At 43.0% G+C, this 24,019-nt stretch overlaps 1 protein-coding gene across 1 annotated transcript in view; it reads right to left on the bottom strand.

The window, feature by feature from the left end:
- GRM7 (glutamate metabotropic receptor 7) overlaps positions 1–24,019 on the bottom strand; it is a gene marked incomplete in the record, with an annotated part of 535,789 nt that overhangs the window by 214,914 nt on the left and 296,856 nt on the right. Inside the window, 1 exon segment of the mRNA XM_034776365.1 lies at positions 2,032–2,172. Within this exon segment, the coding sequence (XP_034632256.1) occupies positions 2,032–2,172 (141 nt within the window).

The raw sequence follows: 24,019 nt of genomic DNA, 5'->3' as shown, positions 1-24,019 counted from the left end.
TACCATTAGATGAGAGACTCAGCATCTCGCTGACTTTAATGCCAACTTTTTCCTTTCAGACCCAACTCTGGCATTTGCTTTCTTTCTATGTGCAGGAGTTCCACTGGCATATGGGACACGAAGCAGAAGATCATGGACAAGATCTGCCAAATGAAAGTAAAAGTAGTATTTTGCCCAGGAGAAGCCCCGTATGCATTAATTTCCCTTGGATCAAATTCTGAGATCCTTGTATCAAGCCAAATGTCCATCATTAACCACAGCTGTCAAAACTGAAAAGGAAGATATTATTGGTCACACCAAGGAAACCTCTAGCACAGAGATGACTAAAGTGAATGGGAGGTCCATTCTGTCAATCAGTGCTTATGTATGTATCAAAACCAATATGTGATACTCTGCTTAGCCTATCGAACAAAGAGTTAAAGGAAAGGGAATGTGAAGAATGTGCAATATATCTATGTATAACTTCAGGGATAGCTTATGGCCCAGCTTGACACAAGTTATAGAGCTGGAAAACCGCTTGTCAATCTCTGAAGGATATATTTGTGAAACTGGGTGACCATTTTAGGAAATTTGGGACTGATTTTGCAAGTGCAGTATTCAGATCAATAGATTCATCTGATTTTGCATTGCTCTTAATGGTACATGGAACCGCAGCCTAACTCAGCATAAAGTAATCATCCTGTCAATGCGAGGTTGTCCTCACAGAACATTCCCCAACACTTAGTTAGGCCCCTGTGTGAATAATTCTAGGAATAAGCATTTTTTCATGCATTTCCTTTAGCAAAATATACCATTGTCCAATGTACTGTATCACTACATACACGGTGGACCGTTTGTCCTCCTAAGTTTAAAATAAAGACGCTACAGTTATATTAAATCAAAATAACACACTCAAAGACTTTAATTTTTCACTCCATGAAATGCCACTTGTGTCTCCAAACACATTCCAGAATTCTTTATCATTGTACTTTCAAAAATAAAAAATAAAACTGATCTCACAGCACTTTAAAGATAGCTCCTGGTACCTGATCCAGGGTTCCCAGTGTGTTTTAGGAAGTTATTGAAAATGTGTGTCAAAACTCATTTCAGTGGAAGACTGGAAACGGGGCCCACAACCCCATAACAATCCCACTGAGGATGGAGAACATAGTGGTGATGAACTGGTGGATCAGTATGCTCTTGTGAGAGATGGGAGAAGAGGAAGGAGGTTATGAAATTCCTATCATCATCTTAGCATCTTTCTGATGAAAATAAATCTCCTGAACCGGACTTTAGAAATGAAGAGAACCTCCTAGAAAGCATTACACTTTAAATGCCCATTAAATTTTTCAAGACCAAAAATGGGAGATACATAAAAAAAGGAAAAGGGCAATGAATCTGACAGTCACAGCTGACCCACAGGCCCACCAGGCAATACATGCAAGATGGCTACAAAGTTGAGGCTTTCTATATTACTGTGGCAAAACTAGAAGAACACTTTCTTATTCAAATGAGAATCTTGACAGCAGTGTTATAGTAACTAAAATTAGAATACATGATACCATATTATCACAATTTCTACTGGTACATTTCCTCAAAAGCAGAGTTCAAATACAGAACTTATTGTAACATTGCTATTCAAAACATTCTGAATCAGGAACATACAGTCTGTATATGTCCAAATGTTTTATATTTCATGGCCAGATGACAAACCAATATTTATGAAGTTATTTGTCTTAAAAAAACCCAAACCAAAATGCAAACTCAACCAGCCACCATATATTCCCCTGAATCCACAGAATCAATAGAAAATGTCAATTATTTCTGGATGGACAGTAGAAAAAGAAAATGAAAGAATGTATTTTTGTTTCTCGCCATGTATTTCTCCTGTCCTGCAAGGCTTATGCTCTTGTTCCATTTTCTCGACAACCTATTAAAATTCAATTTATTTTTTCAATTTGTCTCCAACTAAGCTTCCAAGCTTCAGCTATGCAGACAGTTCTATATGGACCACATACAACAGAAGAAGAAGGGTGAAGTGAATGAAATTACCTGTGCATTTACGGTCTGTGTCTTCCTTTTTTGATCCACTAATCGTTAACTTGCAATTGAAGTTCTCCTCCCAATACTCTGCAAACCACACATTTCTTCTATTATTCTCCAGGGTGCGCGTGGTAAAGTAGGTATCAAATCCTAAAAGTAAATGAGCAGAAAGCTGAAATAGGGAAAGTGTTTTTACTGGAACTACTGTGACCCTAAAAATAATACACGGTTTACATTTTCTTGAATATACAGCGGACGTTTACATAGTTAGCAGAGAGAGACTAAAGGAAAGAATGGACATCAGTTTCATGTCTTGTATTATCAACTATGCTTTATAAGTAGATGATTCTGCCACACATTGTAAGTTCTCAAGTCATATAAAATAATTGTAAATTATGAGATATTTATTAGATTCTATAAACAATAAGTATGGACTAAATATAGATTGATAAAGAGACAGAAATATAGAGATAAATGAAAATATGCTGGGAACTATGAGTGAGATCAGAGGAATTATAATTCTATAATTAACATCTCCAGCTCTCCAGAGGACATAATTTTACTGTTATGTATTTCTCATCCATTGTCCACTATCTAGAGAACCTGTTTTGGCCTATGTTCTCTGATTACACATTTTCTGTTCATCTGCTTTACACAGGTATTGGTCAGGGGATAGAGGAAAAACTTCTGCAAGGCAACTATAAATCACCTCCAGTTACCAGACTCTTGAATTATATGTCCTAATGTGAAAACAGTAAAAGTTTCTCAGGTCAGACTTGTGAGAGTCAGTTATTAAACCTAGAGAAAAATCTTGCCACAGGCAGTTTCCTGAGCTGCAAGAGCAAAACAGCTTTCCTCAGGAAACCTTCATACAACATTATTCTGTTATCAGAGGAACTGGTTTAATAAAAAAAAAAATGCAGTGGAAATTTGCCCAAGATTTCAGAAGCCCTGATATTAAGGCTTCCATGACTGAGCTACGTGCAGCCTTCCACACTTATTGATTATGCATAGCAATTTCTCTACTCAACTCTTTGTTTTATCATGAGTCTCATGACTTTGTACGCCTTTTCTAAAGCTTCTGAAGGCATGTGATGATATGAGAATGTCAGCTTTCATTTTTTTTTTAAGAAGTGTATAGCCCTCGTGACTCCAGATAAAAGCTTGAAAATGTGCCCCCAAGTAAACCCTACAGGCTCAAAAACGAGAAGAGCAAATAAAAAGAACTTAAAATGTAATATTGTTTTAAATGCTTGGGGCAGGCAATATTGTGTATGTGGAAGTAACACTTTCTTATTACCTCACTGTACTTATGACAGAGTCAGAAAAGAAAAATTTGTAAGAAACCTGATATTTTCCACAGTTGGCAATTGTTGAGTATTCTGATGATAAAGAAATAGCAATGATGTATTGGATTTCCCATCCCACAAAATTGAGATTTCAAAAGTGTTCCTGGTCTGCAATGGGATGAAATGGACACGTGTCAAGTTTGTGGGTGGGTTGTTGTTTTTTTTTTTAAACCACAGAGAAAGAGAAATCCCACCCCAGAATAGCCGATAGCCCAGGGATTGAGGCATTCACCTAGCAAATCAAAGACCCAGGTTCAAGTTCTACTCTGCATAATTCAGACCAGGGACTTGAACCCTATTCTCCCACATCCCTAACAACTGGCTTATTTTGGGGACTGAATCTCTCTCTGCTTTTGACCAGAAATTCCACCCTGGACCTGAGAAACCTGTCCTGACAAAATGTTTTGGTTCGGTCCCATCAGCGTTTTCCAACCAAAAAAAAAGTTTTGTCAGAAAATCTGCAACCAATATTAATCACCTGAACCCAGACAGAGAGTGTGTCTGCTCATCCAGTTCCCCTGAAGTACCCATGGGGCTCTTGGTGGTGGTGGTGAGGTCTCCCCCAGGATGGTGTGCTGCTCCTTGTAGAAGCGGCATGTTTTGGGCTCTGCTCTCCCTTGCCTTCTGGTACACCTGCCACAGCACCTTGATTTTCACACAGCACTGCTATGTGTCCCTGTTGTAGCCCTTCTCCCACATTCCCCGAGAAATGTGCTCATAGATATCGATGTTTCTACAGCTGGATGAGAGATGTGCCTGGACAGCCTCCTCTCTCCACAGACCTGGGAGATCTACCACCTCTTGTATTCTCCAGGCAGGAGCATGTTTTCTGTGTGGAGTTGGCAAGATCAGCTGGCAAGGTCAGCTGGGCAGTTGCTACATGAGCTCTCCACGCTGAGCAAACAGGAAATGGAGTGGAGTGGAGTGGAGTTCACAATGTTGACCAGAGCGGTCACAATTGCGCATTGTGGGACACCTCCTAGAAGCAACTAAAGTCAACGTAAGTAACGCAGTGTCTACACTGACACGGTCGACCTAACAACATCAACCTAAGCGCTATGCTTCTCACGGAGGTGAAATTATTAAGTCAGCATAGCGAGCAAGTTACATCAGCAGGAGCGATATTTTAGTATAGGCGCTTACAGAATTGGAGCAGCATCAGCTGCCTTGCATCGGCTTAACTTTATAGTCTAGACCAGAGTTCAGTGTCAAAGATAAATGCAAAGTGGGACAAATGTTAGCATAAGCAGTTAACACACATTTCAAGGGGCCATTCAAGACAAAGTGTCCTTTTAACACCTCTCATGGGGGGGGGGGGAGAGAGAGGTAATTTATAGACTGTTGTAAAATGCCTTAAATCTAGTGTCTCTATTCAGTCCATGATTTTTAAGTGTCCAGCAAAGTTATCAATTTTATCTCTCAGGGTCATCTTTTGAAGGTGTTGGGCAGGTTTCCTTTGAGGATGAGGACTAAGAGGTGAGATATACTGTGATTCCTTTGTGAAGAGAGTTCACACATAGGCAATATGGTGTTTTTGTCTTTTATCATCGTGTTTCTGTATGAGTTCAATCGAGAGTCTCATTCACTCACCTAGTTGTGATTGGGGCATTTCGTTCACCAGATGAGGTACTAAATGCACTAAATGCCCTAATCACAACTAGGTGAGTGAAATGAGACAATCATTATGCTCTCATACAGAAACATTATTGAAAATCAATGGACAGATAACCTAAACACTAGCCTGATGTCAGAAACCTGACCTAGAGCCCAGTAACAAATAAAGATCACAGAAAGGCATGGTATGAAAACAATACAAAACAAAAAAGAATCAGAATGTCAGTGTGGTTCAAATGCCCAGACAGCAGAATCAGTTTGGGTGATACCACACTGACAGATATTAATGGGACTTCATGCAGCATGAGAGAGCAATGACAGCAGTGATCACTACACTCTCAAAACAAGTCATGCATTACAGGATTAAAAATCTCCTGCCCAGCTAAATGGTGCAGTGTGCCTCAGGCTTATGGCTGACTGGCTTCTGAATGGCCTGCTTCAATCCATCTCTTTATTTTAACACTAACCTTTGTCTGTTTGTTTGGTAAAGAAATAATCCATATGGAGCCAAATAAAGAAGGACAGACACAATTACTAACCTTTATTATTTTTATAGTCAAGGGATAATCTATTTAGAAAGATGTTAACCAACGTGAAAACGTGAAAGACAAAGATCAATACACTCTGACCTCCTTTCAAATATTAATTGAGGATAGGCTGAGACAAGGTGGGTGAGGTAATATATTTTACTGAAATAACTTCTGCTGGTGAGAGAGACAAGCTTTTGAGCTACACAGAAAGCTTCTCTCTCTCTCACCAATAGTTGTTCCAATAAAATATATTACCTCACCCACCTTCTCTGTCTAATATCCTTGGACCAACATAGCTACAACAACACAGCAGACATTGAAGATAGGCTGTAATTCAACTACCAGCATGCACATGGGTATCCCCCTGCTCCCCCAAAAAGTATCAGAACTCACCACAACAGCCAATCACTGTTTCTACTGCTTTTATTTCTTTAGCCATACTACTTTGTGACTGTAACTCCATTTAGATCTCACAGGCTAAGCTGGATAAGATTAGGTCAATAGTTGGATGGGAGACCTCCCAAGAACCTGAAGCAATACATGCTCTAGGAAATGGTAATAGTGGTGTGGTGTTTTGGGGATCACTCAGACCAATCAGGAGTTTTGTCACCGCCTGCCCTGCAACCTTGGGCACCTTCATGCCATGCTACTATAGCTCAGAACCTTAATACCAGTAGCTAGCCCATAAGCATAAAGGTCTCACCCTGGCTTCCCCCAGCCTAGCTGCTCCTTGCATGGTGACCACAACAACCCTTGCAGTCCCAAGTCTTCCCAAATCCATCTACCCTGATTTCTGAACCATCAGACACTCAGACTTTCCCCCTCTCGTCCATCACCACTGATGGAGTGATGCCTGCCCCCAATTATCAGTTCACTTTGGGATCCACACTGCACATCAAAGATGTGCTTGGGGTAAGGAAGAAAGGAAAAGCAAACACATACAAGGAAAATACATAAAGTCACAGCTTCCGGCTTTACACTTTTATACTCGCTAGATTCTCTTTTCTAACATAAGTTGTCTACTGCCTTTAAACAGTTTCCCAACCTGTCCCCAAACACAGAGAGGACCCAGCCTCTTGTGGACAGCTTCCCGCTTAGAGGCTGTCCCTGCCTCTCAATTTCAGGAAGTCCTTCACTTCAAACCCCTTCTAGGGCTATGTCTATGCTATGCAGCTCTTAGCAACAGGGCTGTTTCACTACAGCTGTGTCGCTAAAAGGCATGTAGTATAGCCACTTTTTGTCAGTTCTCCTGCCGACAAACAGCTGTTCACACTGCACTTGTCGCTGGCAAAACTTTTGTCTTTCGGGGTGTGTGTGTTTTTAACACCTCTGAAAAGACAAAAGTTTTATCCTTCAGTTGCCAGTATAGACCTAGCCTAAGGATTTGCAGTTTTTTCCATTTCTCTCAAACTATGGGGATCCCTGGTACAGGAAATTCCCCCTCTCCTTTTTTTCCAAGACAGGGGTTTTCTTTTCAGTTTCAAGTTGTTTCAGTATTTCCCCATTAACTGTAATGGTCCACCATTGTCTTTTCCTGGCTGGACAACAGATGGGTATTTGAAGTTAGTTTCGTCTAAACAACTGGAAGGTGTACTTGGAATTGTAATACAAGTCACGAGCACAGTATTCTATATACATAAATACACAGATTCATAACCACAGTCTGCATACATAGCTAATAAGGACCATCAAGTTCAGAACATTACAAGTTTTCATAAAAGACCTTGGTATACAACCAGATGATACAAATGCTTATTCTTCGGGGTTCAAACCCCCTGTTTTTCCCTTGGGGTGTGGGGTGACTGTCACAGGTGGTTTAGTTGGTGGCACTCTGCCTTCTGTAGTAGAAAGAGAGAGCTTGAATATGGGCCTGGTTCAAGGCCTGGGGCCTCAACCCAAGTCAGCAAAAGTTATGCTATGAGCAAGAGTCAGGCCCTGTCAAAAGCAGATGCTTGCCTGCAAGCCAATGTCTGGTACACGAACTCGGCACCAGTATTTCTAGCATTGCTAAACACATTCCAGCAGGCCAGCACAAGAACACCCCAACCTAGCGTACGCTAAAATGTTTTGACCCGAAGTAATGAATATCAGGAGAAAAGTACAAGGGGAGGTAACAAACATGTCATGAAACACGTAAGGTGATACGTAAGTTGTTTATCCCAGTTTGTCTCAGTCTATAAATTTCCGGTACCTCGCTTTAACCCTTCGTCCAGCCTATCGGGCAGTGGAAAATCCTATCACTGACTGAGCTGCCTCCATAGTCACAGGCATACATGTATTAAGTGTACTTGTAGCAAGTACAGGGCACTAATACCATGCTTCATCGACAATAAACTGACCAAACACCTTCACTACTAAAGGATCTGTGGTTATTGGGCAGTTCAATCAGAGTCTGCTGTACGGGCTACCTGGCCAGAACCGGTGTAGCATGCAGAGAGAACGCACGCATGTAGCCCAACATCTGACAACAAATATACCACAGGAAAAGATAATCCAGACGTAGTGACCAACAGTCCCTCTCAGTAAAACAGTTGGAGAAGCTGACTTAACCTGAATATAAGAAAGCCATACTGGATTAGACCAATGGTCCATCTAGCTCAATAACCTATCTTCTGACAGGTACCCTATGCTACAAAATGGAGTCAGAGGCAAAACATATGGCATAATTGAGTTAGCATACCAGTCCAATCATTTTAGGATAACAACAGAGAACGGGTAAATACACCTATACCCTGATATAACGCGACCCGATATAACATGGGTTCGCATACAACGCGGTAAAGCTCTGACACCCTGCTCTGAGCAATGTGTTAAGGGTGCCGGGCCGGGACCGAGGGGTTGGATAAGGGGCAGAGGGTCTCGGGGGCGGTCAGGGGCTCCCCCTCCCCAGGGTCTAGGAGGCAGGAGCTGTGTGTGTGTGGGGGGGCAATTTGGTGGGCCCCGCATTCCCAGAGTGGCCTGGAGGATTAGTGGGGGGCTGGGAGAAGCCCACTCTGCTTCCCTCGTCCTGGCTCCAGCCGTGTCGCTTGAGGGGGAAGGGATCCCCCCTCACTCACCAGCAGTGGTGGAAGCGGAGCAGCCCGGTCCCAGCCCACTCCACTCCGCCAGTTCCCAGCCGCAGTGCTCTGCTTCCCGCCACAGGTGAGTACAGGGGGGTGTCCTTTTCCCCAACCTCCCCAAGCTCACCGGCGTCAGGAAGAGGAGTGCCGCAGCTGGGAGGTGGCAGAGTGGAGCGGGCTGGGGCTGTGTTCCCGCCGCTGCCGTTGAGTGCCTGTCAGGGGTCGGAGCAGTCAGGGGACAGGGAGCAGGGGTTTTGGGTAGGTGATGGGGTTCTGGGGATGATTAGGGACAGGGGTATCTAGAGGGGGGGGTCGGCAGGGAACAAGGAACGGGGGGGCCAAAGCAAGTTTGATGTGCGGTCTCACCTATAACGCAGTGAGATTTTTTTGTCTCCCGAGGACTGTGTTATATCGGGGTAGAGGTGTAGATGTTTTCAAATAAATGGGATTAAACAGGGATGGATCCACAGCAGCAATATAACTCAGTACATCATTGACCTAACTGCAGTACTAATTCATTTCCCATTTATGGTTCCACCACTAAGTGTAGAGAAAAGCAACATCATGATCTTGCAAAGCTACCCTGAAAACAAAGTCAGCCTTTACTTCACAGGCATAGAACTAGACCACATCATAAACCACACAATAAATGTCTAACAAGAAATGCATCAGGATGTTCCAGGATGGCTATAAAAGCACTAAAAAAAAAAGCACTACCAGCTTTCTGTGACTGAGATACCTAAAAACCTCTAATCAGAACCCTGCTCAAATTAGTTGATGGTATAATCCAACCCATCTTATTATAGGAGAGTGAAACTGGCAGCCCAAAATGTAACTGCACGCTCCAATATAACAAATGAGACAATGCACCAAGAGAAATCTTACACCTGCAGTTTTGCAATCAAACATTGCATTCAGAAATTCTTTGATCTAAGGCAATAGGGCAGAACTAAGACAATTATTCTTGCTCATCACCAAACAGAAAAGATAATAGAATATCTAGTGTAACATCAAAGCACTACATTCTACCACCACCAACACAAGGTGTTAGAGGGCTAAAAACAAGAACAAGACATATGAGTGCTATGTATTATTGTATCAGCAACTCCTCAGGATTTAACTATACCAGCTTCTAAACCAGTTGAGCAAATAATCCTGCTGAAAATCAAATACTGCTCAGTGCTACACAGATATCTAGGTTCTAGAAGGAACAAATAACCCATTGAAATCAATGAAAAAGACTCCAATTGACTTAAATGGACTTTGTATCAGGCCCTATGGGTAAATAAAAGACTTTTCCATCCAATAGCAAGAAAGAAAAACTGTGCAACTATAGTAGAAAGAAAGGAGAGGACCCTAAAATATCCTGTCAACAAGTAAGATATGGAAAATAGCATCAAATGAATAACAAGGGATAAAGCCTCCATTATTTATTTCTCTGCTAATATGAAAGCTCAGTTCTGTCTGGATACTTGATGTACTGAGCCAGTGCCAGTCAGAGGCTCAATGTGATTGCCATTTACAACTTGGCACCACTTGTACATCTTATGCCAATAATGGCTTTTGATGCATTTTGAAGTTTAAGAAGTCCCAGAGTTATATTTTTCTATGCAGAGTGGCTCTGCTTGTACCATACTTATTACTGTAAAGTTTACAGGGATATCACCAGGAAGAAAGGCACTATGTTACCCAAATTCCATTGTATTTGGCAACCAACATATGTAGCCTCTAACACTACAACAATTAGTTAAGATTAATTTGCAATCAGCAAGACTTTCTGGAGAGTGGCAGTGGCCAGGGCCAGCTCTGGCTTTTTTGCCGCCCCAAGCAAAAAAAAAAAAAAAAAAAACCACCATTCAGGGCGGCCGGAGCCAGGGTGCAAACTTTCAGTGCCACTTACTTGGTGGTTCGCGGTTGCCTCCCATGGCTGCGCGGGCTAGCGGGACTCCCTGCGCTGCAGACATGCCCCAGGCAACGGAGTGCAGACCCCAGTTAGCAGGGGGGGGGAAACGGGGGGAGAGAGAGAGAAGGGGGGCAGTCAGGGCTTCCTTCAGCCAGGGCGCTTGCCACTCAGCCCCTCCCACCATGCCGCCTGCTGGGAGGGCTCCATGCCGCTCCCGCCTGCAGGTGAATTGAAGGTCGGCGGGGAGGGAAAGACGCGGGCTGCCGGGCTTGCTGCAGACCTGGCACCGGCTGAGGCAGACGGAGCGCGCAGCCCACTCCCAGCAGGGCACTCCCCTCCTCTGCGCCGCTGCCCCCTACAGAGCGGCTGGAGCGGCAAACCAAAAAAAAAAAAAAAGGGCGGCCGTGCCACCCTGGGATTGGACGGAATGCTGCCCCTTAGAATCTGCCGACCCAAGCATGAGCTTGGTTGGCTGGTGCCTGGAGCCGGCCCTGGCAGTGGCTAGCCAGAAGCCCAGCTGTGAAGACAGTACTGCCACCAGCAGCAGGACAGAAATAAGGGTGGTAATGCCCCCCCAATAGTCTTGAGACGCCCCCCCTGCCGTCCACAATACCATTTTGGGTCAGGGCCCCCATAGTTATAATAGTGTGAAATTTCATATTTAAATATCTGAAACAGGATTTTAAAAATCATAAATTTCACAATGACCATGAAATTGACCAAAATGGACCATGAATTTGGTAGGGCCCTATGTCTGATCTATATCCCACCAGATCCCGGATTGTGTTGCTGCCCTCAATCAAAACTGTCCATCGTAGTTAAACTAAGCCATGCTCCCAAACATATTGTATAGTCACTTGCTTATATCCATATATTTGAACAATGCTGGGCTTCTGTCTGGGTAAGCCTCTGCAATAATGCCTGCATAGATAAGGTGGCTTCCCAATTTTCCCATGTTCTAGCCACCGTTAGCCACCTGGGCATTTTATTGCCCTGCTTTTCTGCCCTGGCTTGCTCTCTCTCTCAGCCTCTCCTGTGCAACAGTGATAATATGTCTACATAGTCACCTCTCAGCGTTTGTGTTTAGTAGTACTGAAAAGGTGAACTCCCATTGAGTCAGCTCACATTGAGTTTTTGATTAATCACTGGGATGCCCTCTGGCTATGTCTACACTGCAATTAAAACTTCCTGATTGGCCTGTGCTAGCTGACGCTGGCTGCAGGCCTGATTAACTGAGCCTGAGTCAGCTGGCACGGGCCAGCCGTGGGTTTTTAACTGCAGTGTAGACATACCCTCAGTGTCCTGTGGGCCCCCCGTTGCCCCGGATCAGCAATTCTATCCCATGAATTCACATTCCCTATCAGTTGGTGAGTGGTAGGGTACTTGTAAATCACACCTCTGCCCCTTAAGGACTCCCACTCCCTGGTAGAGTGACCAGACAGCAAGTGTGAAAAATTGGGACGGGGTGGGAGGGTAATCGGAGCCTATATAAGAAAAAGACCCCAAAATCGGGACTGTCCCTATAAAATTGGGACATGTGGTCACCCTACTCCCTGGTGAGGGATCTGTCCTACCTGACTATTGTCTGTCTCCCAAACTTGAGTCCATGTTGGGTTTCCATTAGTAGCACTTCCCCATCCATGGAAACTCCCAGCTGCTGCAACAACTGAAGTATAGCTTGCAAGAGCTGGTGCAATGCCATTAGCTTCTGTAGAAAGTGTGAGTACCCCAATACAGCTCCTAGAATACCCCCTCCCCACCCCTGCATAGTGTATTTGCTAGTTTGGCTACCCAACAAGGTTCTGCATCTCCTGCCCTCCAGGAAGGGAGGAGTAAGTGATGGCCTCCCCTCCCACACTTAGGTTCCCTGAAAGGAAAAGTGGGCAAGTTCCCTGATCCCCAGTGAGGTCACTCCAACAGACACCCATTGCAGCATTGGACAGAAGGGACTCACTTTCACTCCCTGCCCCTGCAAGTTCCACCTGGTGCTGGTCACACTCACCCCTGCCAGCCACGCACACTCTCCTGTCCTGCAATCCGTTTGTTCAAACGTCTTGGCTCTGGGCAACCCACTATACCTTGTAAGCCTGAAATTGTTTTCTGAATTTGTATAGTTGCTGTTGAAATTATTTCTGCAGCAACTGTCCCGAATACTCGAATCAATTCTCTATTGGCTCCCCCACCCCCAAACACAGCTTGTTCACCACTGAAAGTGTTTGCTCCCCCAGGATCCATACTGCTTCCCAGTAGAGGGGAATCCAGTTGGTAGACAGACAAACCACCTGGGATCTGCCCACATTGGTCCTGGGTCCACTGGCTAGGATTCCCACCCCAGTCTCCCATGGTGCCTTGAGCCCCACTCCATCCCCACTGAGCTGGGTTTGGAACTCCTTCCCGTCTGCCATAATACACCTACTATGGCCAGCTGGAATGAGGGGAGAGAGGGACAATCCCCGTTCTTACCAGTCTGCTCCGGCCCCGCAATGATAGCCTTCCTCTTCCCCTCCTGCTACAAAATGCCCATTTCTACCACACAGGAGTGGAAAGAGGTGGGGGCTCCTTCCCCCGTCTATGAAACTCCCTCCCTCTCCGTTACCAAACACCTGTTTCAATCACTACATTGTAGGGAGCTCTTCCCCCCAAACCTGCCCTGTTCTCACTGGTCTGCTACTAGGTGGCACCACAAGAGAACAAAGTTTGCTAGGCTGCTGTTCCGGCTGCTCCACCCAGTGCAGGTAAAAATAGGCTTTTGCTGTACCAGCATGATCCTAAATAGTCTCCCCTCTCTTCCAGTCACCTGGGGAATGGGGATGGGTCAGTGTCCCTGTGCTGACCTGCTCTGAAACTGCCCTAGCAAGTCACTCTCTGGCTATGTAGCCCTTAAAAGGGCCACACATCTTTTCCCACAAGCCAGACAACAGCCCACTTCCGCCTCCCCATTTGTTTTGTCCTTGGTGTTTACCCATTTATAGGAAAAGGCCCTCAAAAAGAGACAAAGATAATCTATAATTTTTTTAAGTTAGCAATTTGTGGTAACAGGTGCACAAAATGAAAACTTTCAAGGGTACTTTAAGGGCTGTGATGTTATACAATTTGCTGCAGGCTTTGAGGTAAGAGGAAAATGGAAGGAAGTAATACTTGCAGGTACTAACAAAAATATTTCTATTGAGAATACCAAGATGTAGGCAAGCCAATTTCAGTACACATAGGGTGAAATCCAGACCCCATTGAAGTCACTGGCAAAACTCCAATGGGGCCAAGATTTCCTCTAGAATCTTCATTAGAAATAGTTAAGACATCAAAGTTTTGTTGCTTCAGAGTGACTCCAGTAAAGATGAGCTTCAGTAGCTGTAGCTATTACTTATTCACAATGCCCACAGGTCATTATCTGACACTCTTACATCCAGCTACCGGGGGAGGAAGGGAATGAATGCAATGTATAGGACATCCTACAGTATTGGCCAAATATTGACTGACTGGGATATATATTTATGAGACCATATATAAGGTCACTTCTTACACTGTGAGACCGTATTAGGAATGCACAGAGGATCTGCCTATACATTGCAGGATCAGGACCTAAAAAAAAAAAAAAAGTTAAGGATGGGGGAGAAATGTCCGAAATTCCAGTAATTAATTACATTTTTTTCACTGACTGCCCATTAAAAAGGTAGTGTTTTTTATTTTCCGTATTACTTTTTGTTATACTTTCTTTATAAATGTTGGTATTTCCTGAAACTGTGATGATGAGGATTAAAAAACAAACCAAACCACGGGCAGGCAATTTTTGTAAGCATTCTCTTTAGGGGAATTTCACAAATCTCATAATGACTAATATTGAGTCACTGCCTCAAATATTAGACAACATGTTCGAAGCTGGATTCAAACTAACTTGTAATTTGTTAACCCTTGGAAAAATGCCAGCTTGTAATTGCTTCAAAAAATATACAAGAGAAGAAGTTTTCATTCAAAATGAATTAGATGAGAATGTGAAGTAATGTCCTAAATCTCTTTTCAAATAGTCTATTTTTTCTTAAGAAAAACAATAAAAGTACAGTCATCACCATTTCTAATGCATTTTCCATAGTTTTCCATATTTTCCTGAATATTAGACACACATGTGAAAGATGTTTTAAATGGTTCCAGCCTTTAGACTGTTTCAGTGTAGAACTAATTGACCAAATAGAATAGAAACTGACAGAAGCAGACTATAATAGAACTGCCAGTGAGCCTGTGTCTGAATCGTTGTATTCGTATGTTGGTCACTTTTACAACCACATGGACAGTGTCTTGTAAATATTAATTTCAGGCATATACCCAAAAGCACATCTATTTTACTGGCAGATTTTTAGTAGCCAGCTTTAGACTCTACTGTCATACTATAGACAGATCCGTTGTAGCAGCAGTGCTGAGTTTCTTTGGTCAGAACTTTAAAAACTAAACAAAATGTATTGTACCTATTCTGTATCTAACTGGTCATTTGATTATGATAATTTAAATCAAACTGTACTGAAGACTATAGTGTGAATGTCATAAACACTGGATAATAGGATAGTAGTGGAAAGTCATTACCATCTGATGCTTCTAATGTGACCTAGCACCTATGTCAGTCTCGCTCTCTGGTCTTAATCTGGTTCAAAGTGGACAAATATTTACCTCACAAAAACACCACTGTATCAGCTGCCATGCTAGTCAGTAGTTTCCAATGAATGGCAGTAGCAAATGATCCATGCTGTCACTGCAAGGGGTGGTTTCATCAGAATAAGTATGAAGTATTGTTGTAGAGCAGCACCATTGCCAATATTGCACAGTGTCCACATGGATCATAGAATGTCAGGGTTGGAAGAGACCTCAGGAGGTCATTTGGTCCAACCCCCTGCTCAAAGCAGGACCAATCCCCAGACAGATTTTTGCCCTAGATGCCTAAGTGCGCCCCCAAGGATTGAACTCACAACCCTGGGTTTAGCAGGCCAACACTCAAACCACTGAGCTATCCCTCCCCCCACAAGGGCAGTGCTGGGACCATGACCTGCATCCTGTTTGAGGAAAGTGACTTCCAGCTGGGAAGAGGAGCTGGCTCAATGCCACTGAGGAGCCAAATCCCCTCTCTCAAGAGACAGAGGCAGCAGCAGAGCAGGGCCCCTCAGACTCTCCTGCCCACAACAGTACCACAACCTCCACTTCTGTCCACACTTACCTGTGCAGCCAGTGCCCCCGTGGGACATGGGGGTGTCACAGAGTGACAGGCCATGCGCAACAGCACCACGACCCACAGGCACAATAAATAAGGGGCTTTAGTTGCCTGTACTGTAGATCAGTACCGCCTTCAGAAGCCCATGAATTCACTAAAAATAATATATACCCATAACTCCACCATCACTTTTGACTCATGAAAGATCTGGTGAATTCCCCAGGAGCTTTTTAAACTACTTTCACATTCTGGCATCAGAGTACTCCCACACCCCAACTGCAGCTAAAGAGTGGAAGTGAAATCATGTAGGAACAGTGTAATCTTCTAAAACCAAATGAAGATCAAAATGCATGTGTGTCTTGGTTATCTTTTTCCTCCATAGATACCCTTTCCTACTTACTTCTCCCCACACCAGAAGTGAAAGTAAGCCGGTCCGGTCTGGTCCGGCATACCAGCAAGCGCTAGGACACCGTGCCGGACCACACCGGCTTCCGCGGCAGGGATTTAAAGGGCTCTGGGCTCCCCGCCGGGAGCCTAGAGCCCTTTAAATTCCGTCTGCGGCTCCGGTGGCCGGGATTTAAAGGGCTCAGAGCTTCCTGCCACAGTGGGAAGCTCTATTAAATGCAGCTCCAGCAGCCAGAGCTGCCATGGGGATTTAAAGGGCCTGGAGCTCCGCGGCGGCTGGAGCCCCAGGCCCTTTAATTTGCCCCTGAGCCCCGGGGGCTCCCAGCCACCTCTGCAGTTGGGATCCCCAGGTTGATTTAAAGGCCCTGGGGCTCCCAGCCACAGCCGGTGCTCCAAGGCCTTTATATCTTGAGAGGCCCCGCCTCTTCCGGTTGAGGCCACGCCTCTTCCAGATGAGGGCATGCCCCCTCAGAATTCCAGCAGTACCGGTAAGTCCTGTAAGTTACTTTCACCCCTGCCCCATGCCAAAAAAAAAAAAAAAAGATTATTTATAAGCACGGTTATTTCATCTTTAACATCTATGATCAGGGCTTCAAATTTAAAATCAAGAAAACCAGAAAATACCTACCCGTTTCCCCTTCTAGACCTTTCAGTCATTTCCCTGCTTTCCTCTGAAAATTAGAGCAATGCCACAGACCTCTTATCAGTTGGCACAACTATTTGGAAATTTCACACGATTGCTGTGTGAAATGAACTAGGAAATAGAGATGGTGATGGAGACTTGACAAAAACACCTGAAATGTTAATCACCACAATAGCATAACACTAAACTGGAAAACAAGACCTGCTGACGTTAGTTGTTTTCAATTCCCCAAAGATTACTTATCTGAAATGTTAAACTCATGTCTTTCCCTCCATCTGATGTTATATTTTGCCCATTTTCTGCCTCAGAACATAATGCTCAGCTTCCTTGGTAGAGATGGATGAAGGAATTGTACCGGTTTAGAGGATAATATGGCCTTCACGAGTAGGAATTTAAGTTTCCATGGACAGCTGCATTATGGAGAAAAGGCAAAGGTTCACAGAGGAGCCATTTATCATGGTGAACCTGTCAAGCACAGGCAAGCAGGAAAAGTACAGCCTGCAAATGAGAAAAATGGACAACATGTTCTATGGTGCCAGGAATGTGCTGCTGGACTTATATTCCATCTCTGCCTTGCTATGGCAGCTCAGTAGCATCCCTGCTGGCCCCATGCTTCTTCTCAGATGGTCAGAGTGGCAAAAAAGAAGCGTAGGAAAAAATGAATAATTCCAATTTTTTTTTTAAATTGGGCCAAATCCTCATCTGGAGTTAACTAGTGTAGATCCATTTAAGGCAGAGGAAAAGGCCAGTTAGTGAAGAGTGCTAAGGAACAGGATTGCTGAGTTGGAAAATGAAGAGGTGCAGCAGGCAGTAACAGAAGGGCAAAGAAGAAGACAAAAGCAGCTAGTCCTACAAGAAGAGAAGAAAAGTCAATGGAGATGGCCAGAGTTCGGAGTCCCAGGAGAATAGAACACGACTCAGAGAAGATTGCAAATGAGAACAAAAGACAAGAGGACTTGCAATCAGAAAGAACAGAAGGAGGAAGGCTGGAGAATTGCAGAAACACCAGGAAGAGGCAGGTCTACATGACTGAGGACTCTCTATTAAAAGGAGGAGACAGGCCTGTCAACAGATCTGATCCGGAGAACAGAAGGGTACGCTGTCTACTGGGAGCTAACATACAGGATGTGGACCTGAGGCTGAAGAGGATCCTAATGGGAGCAAGATAGAATCCACTGGTTGTTCTGCATGTAGGAACAAATGATACTGCTAGATTCTAGCTGGAACACACTGGGGAAACTATGTCAGGCTGGGGAAGACGCTTAAAGAAATGGAGGCTCAGGTCATCTTCCATGAGATTCTGCTGTCCCTAAGGGAGGAGAGTGAAGGCGAAAGAAGATTATGATGATTGACGGGTGTCTCAGGCAATGGTGCTATCAGTAGGGCTTTGGGATGTTCAACCACTGGGTGGCATTCATGGATAGAGGACCGTTCTCATGGGATGGACTCCACCTGAGTAGGGAGGGAAATAGACTTCTAAGATGTATGAACTTCATCTAACTGATCAAAAGAGCCAAAGTCACTAAATCCATGATTTCTGTGACCTCCATGACTAAATCATATCCTTGGTCATATTGAAAGATGAACTATCGGAACGGAGGGAGGTTCGTAGGGACCAATCTTATTTGACATTTTCATTAATGATCGTGGCACAAAAAGCCAGTGTGCACAAAAAAACTTTGTGGATGACCCAAAGTTGGGAGGTATTGTCAATATGTAGGAGGATCGGAGAATCCTAGAAGAAGATTTGGGCATAAAAACCTGGAATAATAGAAAGAGGATGAAATTTAACAGTGCAAAGTTATGCACTTAGGGACTCACAACAAGATTTTTTTGGTATAAGCTGGGGAAATATTAGTTGGAGGTGACAGAGCAGGAGAAAGACAAGACCTGGGTGTATTGGTCAATCATGGGATGATGATAAGCCACCAATGTGATGTGACTGTGAAAAAAACTAATGCAATCCTAGGATGTATTGGGGATGTAATATGGTCAAATTTATAAACAAAATTGTTGACCTACTTTAATTCTCTTGTGCCTAAAGTAAAGTGTTTTCATTCTCAGGCAATGTGGTTTGTGTCTAAATATAACATATTAACCCAATTTCAAATGGTGTTTTTTTCTTATTCTCTTATTTCACCTCTGCTCTTCTCAAAGTAACTAAAGACATTCAAACTGTCATGGACCGTGATCAAAATACAAACTTTACTTATATGTCCAAAGGTATTGTTCTAGTAAATCAGCACTTCCTACAGACTGTTGAGCCTGTGAGTTGGACTCAACTGCTCTCAAATAATTGTCTGATTTCTTTAGCACTCAAGCCAAAGTAGTTTTATTTAATAAGATTAAATCAGAGATGAAAATGTTAAATGTGGAATGACTAAAGTGATCAATGTTAAGGTATTCACTCATTTTTCCATTTTTATTATCTTGTCTGAGCAATAGACTAGATATTTTTATGGAACTATTAAGATACTTTACAGAAGCTCTCTAGACCTCCTTGCCCAATAAAAAAGGGAATACTTCTGAGTGATTTTAATAACTTACTAGCATGTATAATAAAAATGCTTTCAGATTGTCAAAATATTAAAAAATAGGCACTCTGGGGCAAAATGGAAAAAAAAACTTGTTTGACATCTGAAATTATTACTATTTATTATTTGTATTGAAGTATCAGCTAGAGGAACCAATCAGGGATCAGGTCTCTATTGTAATAAGCACAATGAAGAGATAATCCCTGGCTCGAAAAGTTTATATTCTCAACAGGACTTCCTTACATCCAGAGGGAGGCTTCAGGCATAATATCCCACAAGGTGTCACATTTTTCAGTCTGAAGGGGACAGGACAAATATTTTTTCTATAGATGATGGACCAACTTCAAGCCTCAAAGTGTCAACAATGCTCTAGGAAGGAGAAGACAGAAGGAGCACCTTTCATGTCCCTCTTCCCCAGAAGCTGTGTTCATACTCCGCAGGACCTCAACACCTGAAACCACAGACCTGGTCATTCTTGGTAGAAGTCAACATGAGTCATCTGTGTTGTCTTGTGCATGCTGTGTACCTCTCAACCTGACTACCCCAGTTCTCATTCAAATGACCCGTGGCTTGAGTAATATTAACAAGGCACTGTGCACAGATCCAGGGCCAATTTAAGTACAGACTCTCACTGCTTTTGCTAATGGTTGCCCAAGTCTGTCCTAAAACCTTTATTGCCTGAATCTGGCCAAGTGTATAAGCTTTAAAAACATGATGGGGAGAACAAATTCCCCCACAACTCATCCTTCCCTACCTGCACTTTATGGTCTTGGCATCTTTCTCATCTGGTATATTCATTGCAAACTCATTTGCCTGGGCTTTACGGTCATTAAAAATTTGCCTTTGGCATATCAGTCAGTGATCAGTCTTATCTTTTTTCTTTGCAGCAGGATCGTTCTTGCATTTCAGCATTTGACCTTGTTGTAATGATCTGATGTTATTTAATGTTGACAAACAGATTCATCTCTGCTTTCCTCATTTATGTCAAGATAACGTGAATAAAATGAATGGAGTTTCCCCAGTGTAAAACTGGAGTAAAGCAACGATAAATCAGGTCCAGAGGCTGGATGCCTCGATTTCAGTTACTGCCCTGTTCAGCCGATAACTCTCATCCGCAGCATCCAGTTGTTGCAATGGCTGTTCTTTTGGTATAGCTACTACTTTTTCTATCTTTAAGCTATTTTGGGTATTATTTGTTTTTTTGTTTGTTTGTTTTTAACCATACTCCCTTCTTTGTTCTAGTGTGATGTTGCTCATCACCTCTTGGAATCTAATCAGACCTTACAGTGCTTGGCCTATGGATTTTTAATAACATGTGAAGATAAGATCAAGAAGGGACATTAATTTCTAAAGTTCTTTGCTATCAACAACAGATAAAATATCCACAGCACCTCCTATCCCTGCGTATATATATAGCAACCCAGAGCCAACATTAAACATGATCAAAAGCTAAAGCAATCAATTAACACACAAAATGAAAGAGTCAAACTAAATGGGATCCCAGGTCAAAGTACTACATTAAAAAGAGGAAATACTGCCGTCACAAATCCCAACACCTCAGCTCAGGAAGAACTGAGGTTAACTGATATGACCTGTTTTAAAAGAATTCTGCAGAAACTTAAGAGAAGAAAGTGACCATGAACATACACATGCTGTAATTTGGGCATTAGGGTAAAAATGCTTGAACATGAAGATTGCTCAGGGGCTTAAGGTCATGCCACTTGAAAAGTAATTTTCCATTGTTTTGTAATAAGTTGTCAGACTTAAGTTATGGGCTTGAAGTCAACAGGGAAATAATTATCTTCCTGCAGTAAGTATAGAGACCAACAGATATACTTTTTTTTGATAGAATTACTCAAATGTTACCAATTTATGAGAACAAACTCCCTGCTCAACTGTGCTAGTTAGGCACAGCCCATAGGTACACCTCTCAAGATGAGCATGGCAGAGAGGCAAAACAGCTCCTGGAGTTCCCCGCCTTTACTGGGGGTAGGAGGAGTAGTTGTTACACCTCCTTTTATAGGGAGAAGCCTACTTCAGCTCTCCTGGCTGGGGTGTAGGAGGGATGATTCTCCTGTTCCACCTACCTTCCGCCCTCCATTTGGTGAGTTATTCTCTTCCCCACCTCACTAAGGGCTAGTGACAATCTAGACATCAATTAGCAGATTTTATTCATTTCTAAAATGTTACTTATTTATGCTGAATGTGTATTCTTTGAATAGGTAGGGCACACTCTCCCCCTCAGTGTACACACCTCAAGTAATACCTTATCAACAGAAAAAAAATGATGTCTATAAACATACATAAACACATTAGATTGGAGATAGATAGATAAGACAGGCTAGATAGATAGTTAGATACCAAAACTGTTGACATGGAAACACTTCAGCTGAATTAAACAGCAATTTGAAATGAAATAGTTACTATAACACAGTGCCTCATTTTTTCAGCTGGAACATCAATTATACAGTGTGCATGGTAGACTTGTGCCAGTGGGTTTTGTGAACTGCAGTCAGGTAAAGCTAACACATAAGTAGACACAATAGTAGCAACCCACATGGTGACTGTATTGGATTTATTATAATTGGTTGTGGCTACACAGGAAAGTAATTTCTCACTGTTTTTGAGGCTGCTGCGTCCACTATCAATCTTAATTTCAAATTCTCCTGAGATAACGAACTGAGAAAAAAAACAAACCTCAAACCATAGTTGCTTTGCTTGCTCTCATTTTTGACCATAGATTTTTATTTAAAATATTTTTTACCTCCTTTATTTTTGGCAATTGATTTATTTTAACTGAAAAAGTCTTTAATAATGGCATCCAACTATAGTATGTTGTGATGAAAAGCAGTTCAATATAATTATTACTGTTCTTTTCCTCCCACTATACAGATCACACAACAGGAGCTGCAAAAAGTTTCAACTTTCACTCATACTGTGCCCATTAATCACAATAAACTACAATTACTATACATAAAGGTGATCGGACAGATTTTATGGGGGGAAAACATACAAAAACATCATAGAAACATTTCTAAGACCAGAAGGGACCATTATGACCATCCAATCAGATACCCTTCATAGCACAAGGCAGAGAATTTCACCCATTAACTCCTGCATTGCGCATAATAACTTTTAGTTGAAATACAATGGATCTTTGAGAAAGAGATCCAATTTTGATTAAAGCTCTCAAGTGATGAAGACTCTACCATATCCGTTGGTAGGCTTTCCGATGCTTGGTTATGTTTGCTGTTGACATTAGCCAAAGATTTGTAACCATCAGAAGAGAGAAGTTCTGGAATGGCCTTTCAAGGGAGCAGTGGGGGTCAAAAACCCTAACTGGCATCAAGACTGAGCTTGATAAGTTTTTGAAGGGGATGGTACGATGATAATGGCTACAATGGCATGTGGCCCATCTGTGCCAGCTGATAACAAATATCCCCAATGACCAGAGATGGGACACTAAAAAGGGAGAGCTCTGAGTTAGTACAAAGAATTCTTTCCCAGGTGTCTGTCTGGTGAGTCTTGACAACATGTCCAGGATCTAACTGATTGCCATAACTGGGGTTGGGAAGCAATTTTCCTCCAGTTCAAATTGGCAGAGACCTTGGTCAGGGGGGAAGAGTCACCTTCCTCTGAAGTATGGGGCATGGGTCACTTGCTGGTTTGAGGTACAGTAAATGGTGGATTCTCTGTAACTCAAAGTCTTTAAGTCATGATTTGAAGACATTGGTAACTCAACCAGAGGTTATGGGTCTATTACAGGAGGGTGTGGGTGAGGTTCTGCGTTGTGTAGGAGATCAAACTAGATTATCACAATGGTCCCTTCCGGCCTTAAAAGCCTATGAGACTACGCACTGCATGGCTTAGTACAGCGGTTTTCAAACTGTGGGTTGGAACCCCAAAGTGGATTGCGACCCTGTTTTAATGAAGTTGTCAGGGCTGGTGTTAGACTTGCTGGGGTCTGAAGCTTTGCCTTTGGGACCCAACCCTCCCCCACAGGTTGGTCGGGCTTGGGCTTTGGCCCTCCCACCCAATGTGGCAGGGCTCACGCAGGCTCGGGCTTTGGTACCCACTCCTGGGGTCATGTAGTAATTTTTGCTGTCAGAAGGGGGTCACGGTGCAACGAAGTTGGAGAACCGCTGGCTTAGTAGATGCTTCTGCAGATGCTCCAAGGTGAATCACATTGATCCCTCCTTAGCCAGAAGTCCTGTGTGTGCAACAGAAGACCTTGAAGAACAAGGGATGATATGGAATTCACAGGAGTCATGCACATGAAAGTAACTGGAAAGAGGGATTCAGAGCTCTCAGAGATCTAGGGGACCTGTCCCAACCAGAAATGTATTTATTACTGATGAATAAAGCACTCTAACTAGAAAGAAAGTTTTAATAGCTCTCTAGTTGTAAGATAATTTGTATTCACCTCTCTTCATACCAACACATTAACTAACTACATTATTTCCATAATGAGTAGATGAACATCTGTGTGGCTTCCCAAAATTTCAAGTGGCAATACTTGAGTCAAGTACACTCACCTTGGGGATTGATACACCAGCATTTTAAATAATTGCAATAGCTAAAAACAAAATTTAAATTATGAATTCCAATTCTAAATGGAAGAGTTCAGGTGTGGATGAGATTTTTGGATTTTTTATTAATACAGTGTTTCTCAAACTGGGGCTGCCGTATGTGTAGGGAAAGCCCCTGGCGGGCCGAGACGGTTTGTTTACCTGCCCCATCCACAGGTCCGGCCGATTGTGGCTCCCACT

This window comes from Trachemys scripta, chromosome 7, assembly GCF_013100865.1.
Source record: "Trachemys scripta elegans isolate TJP31775 chromosome 7, CAS_Tse_1.0, whole genome shotgun sequence".
NCBI lineage: Eukaryota > Metazoa > Chordata > Testudines > Emydidae > Trachemys > Trachemys scripta.
The sequence above is the reverse complement of the archived record's forward strand: the minus strand, read 5'-3'. Positions and strand labels throughout refer to the sequence as shown.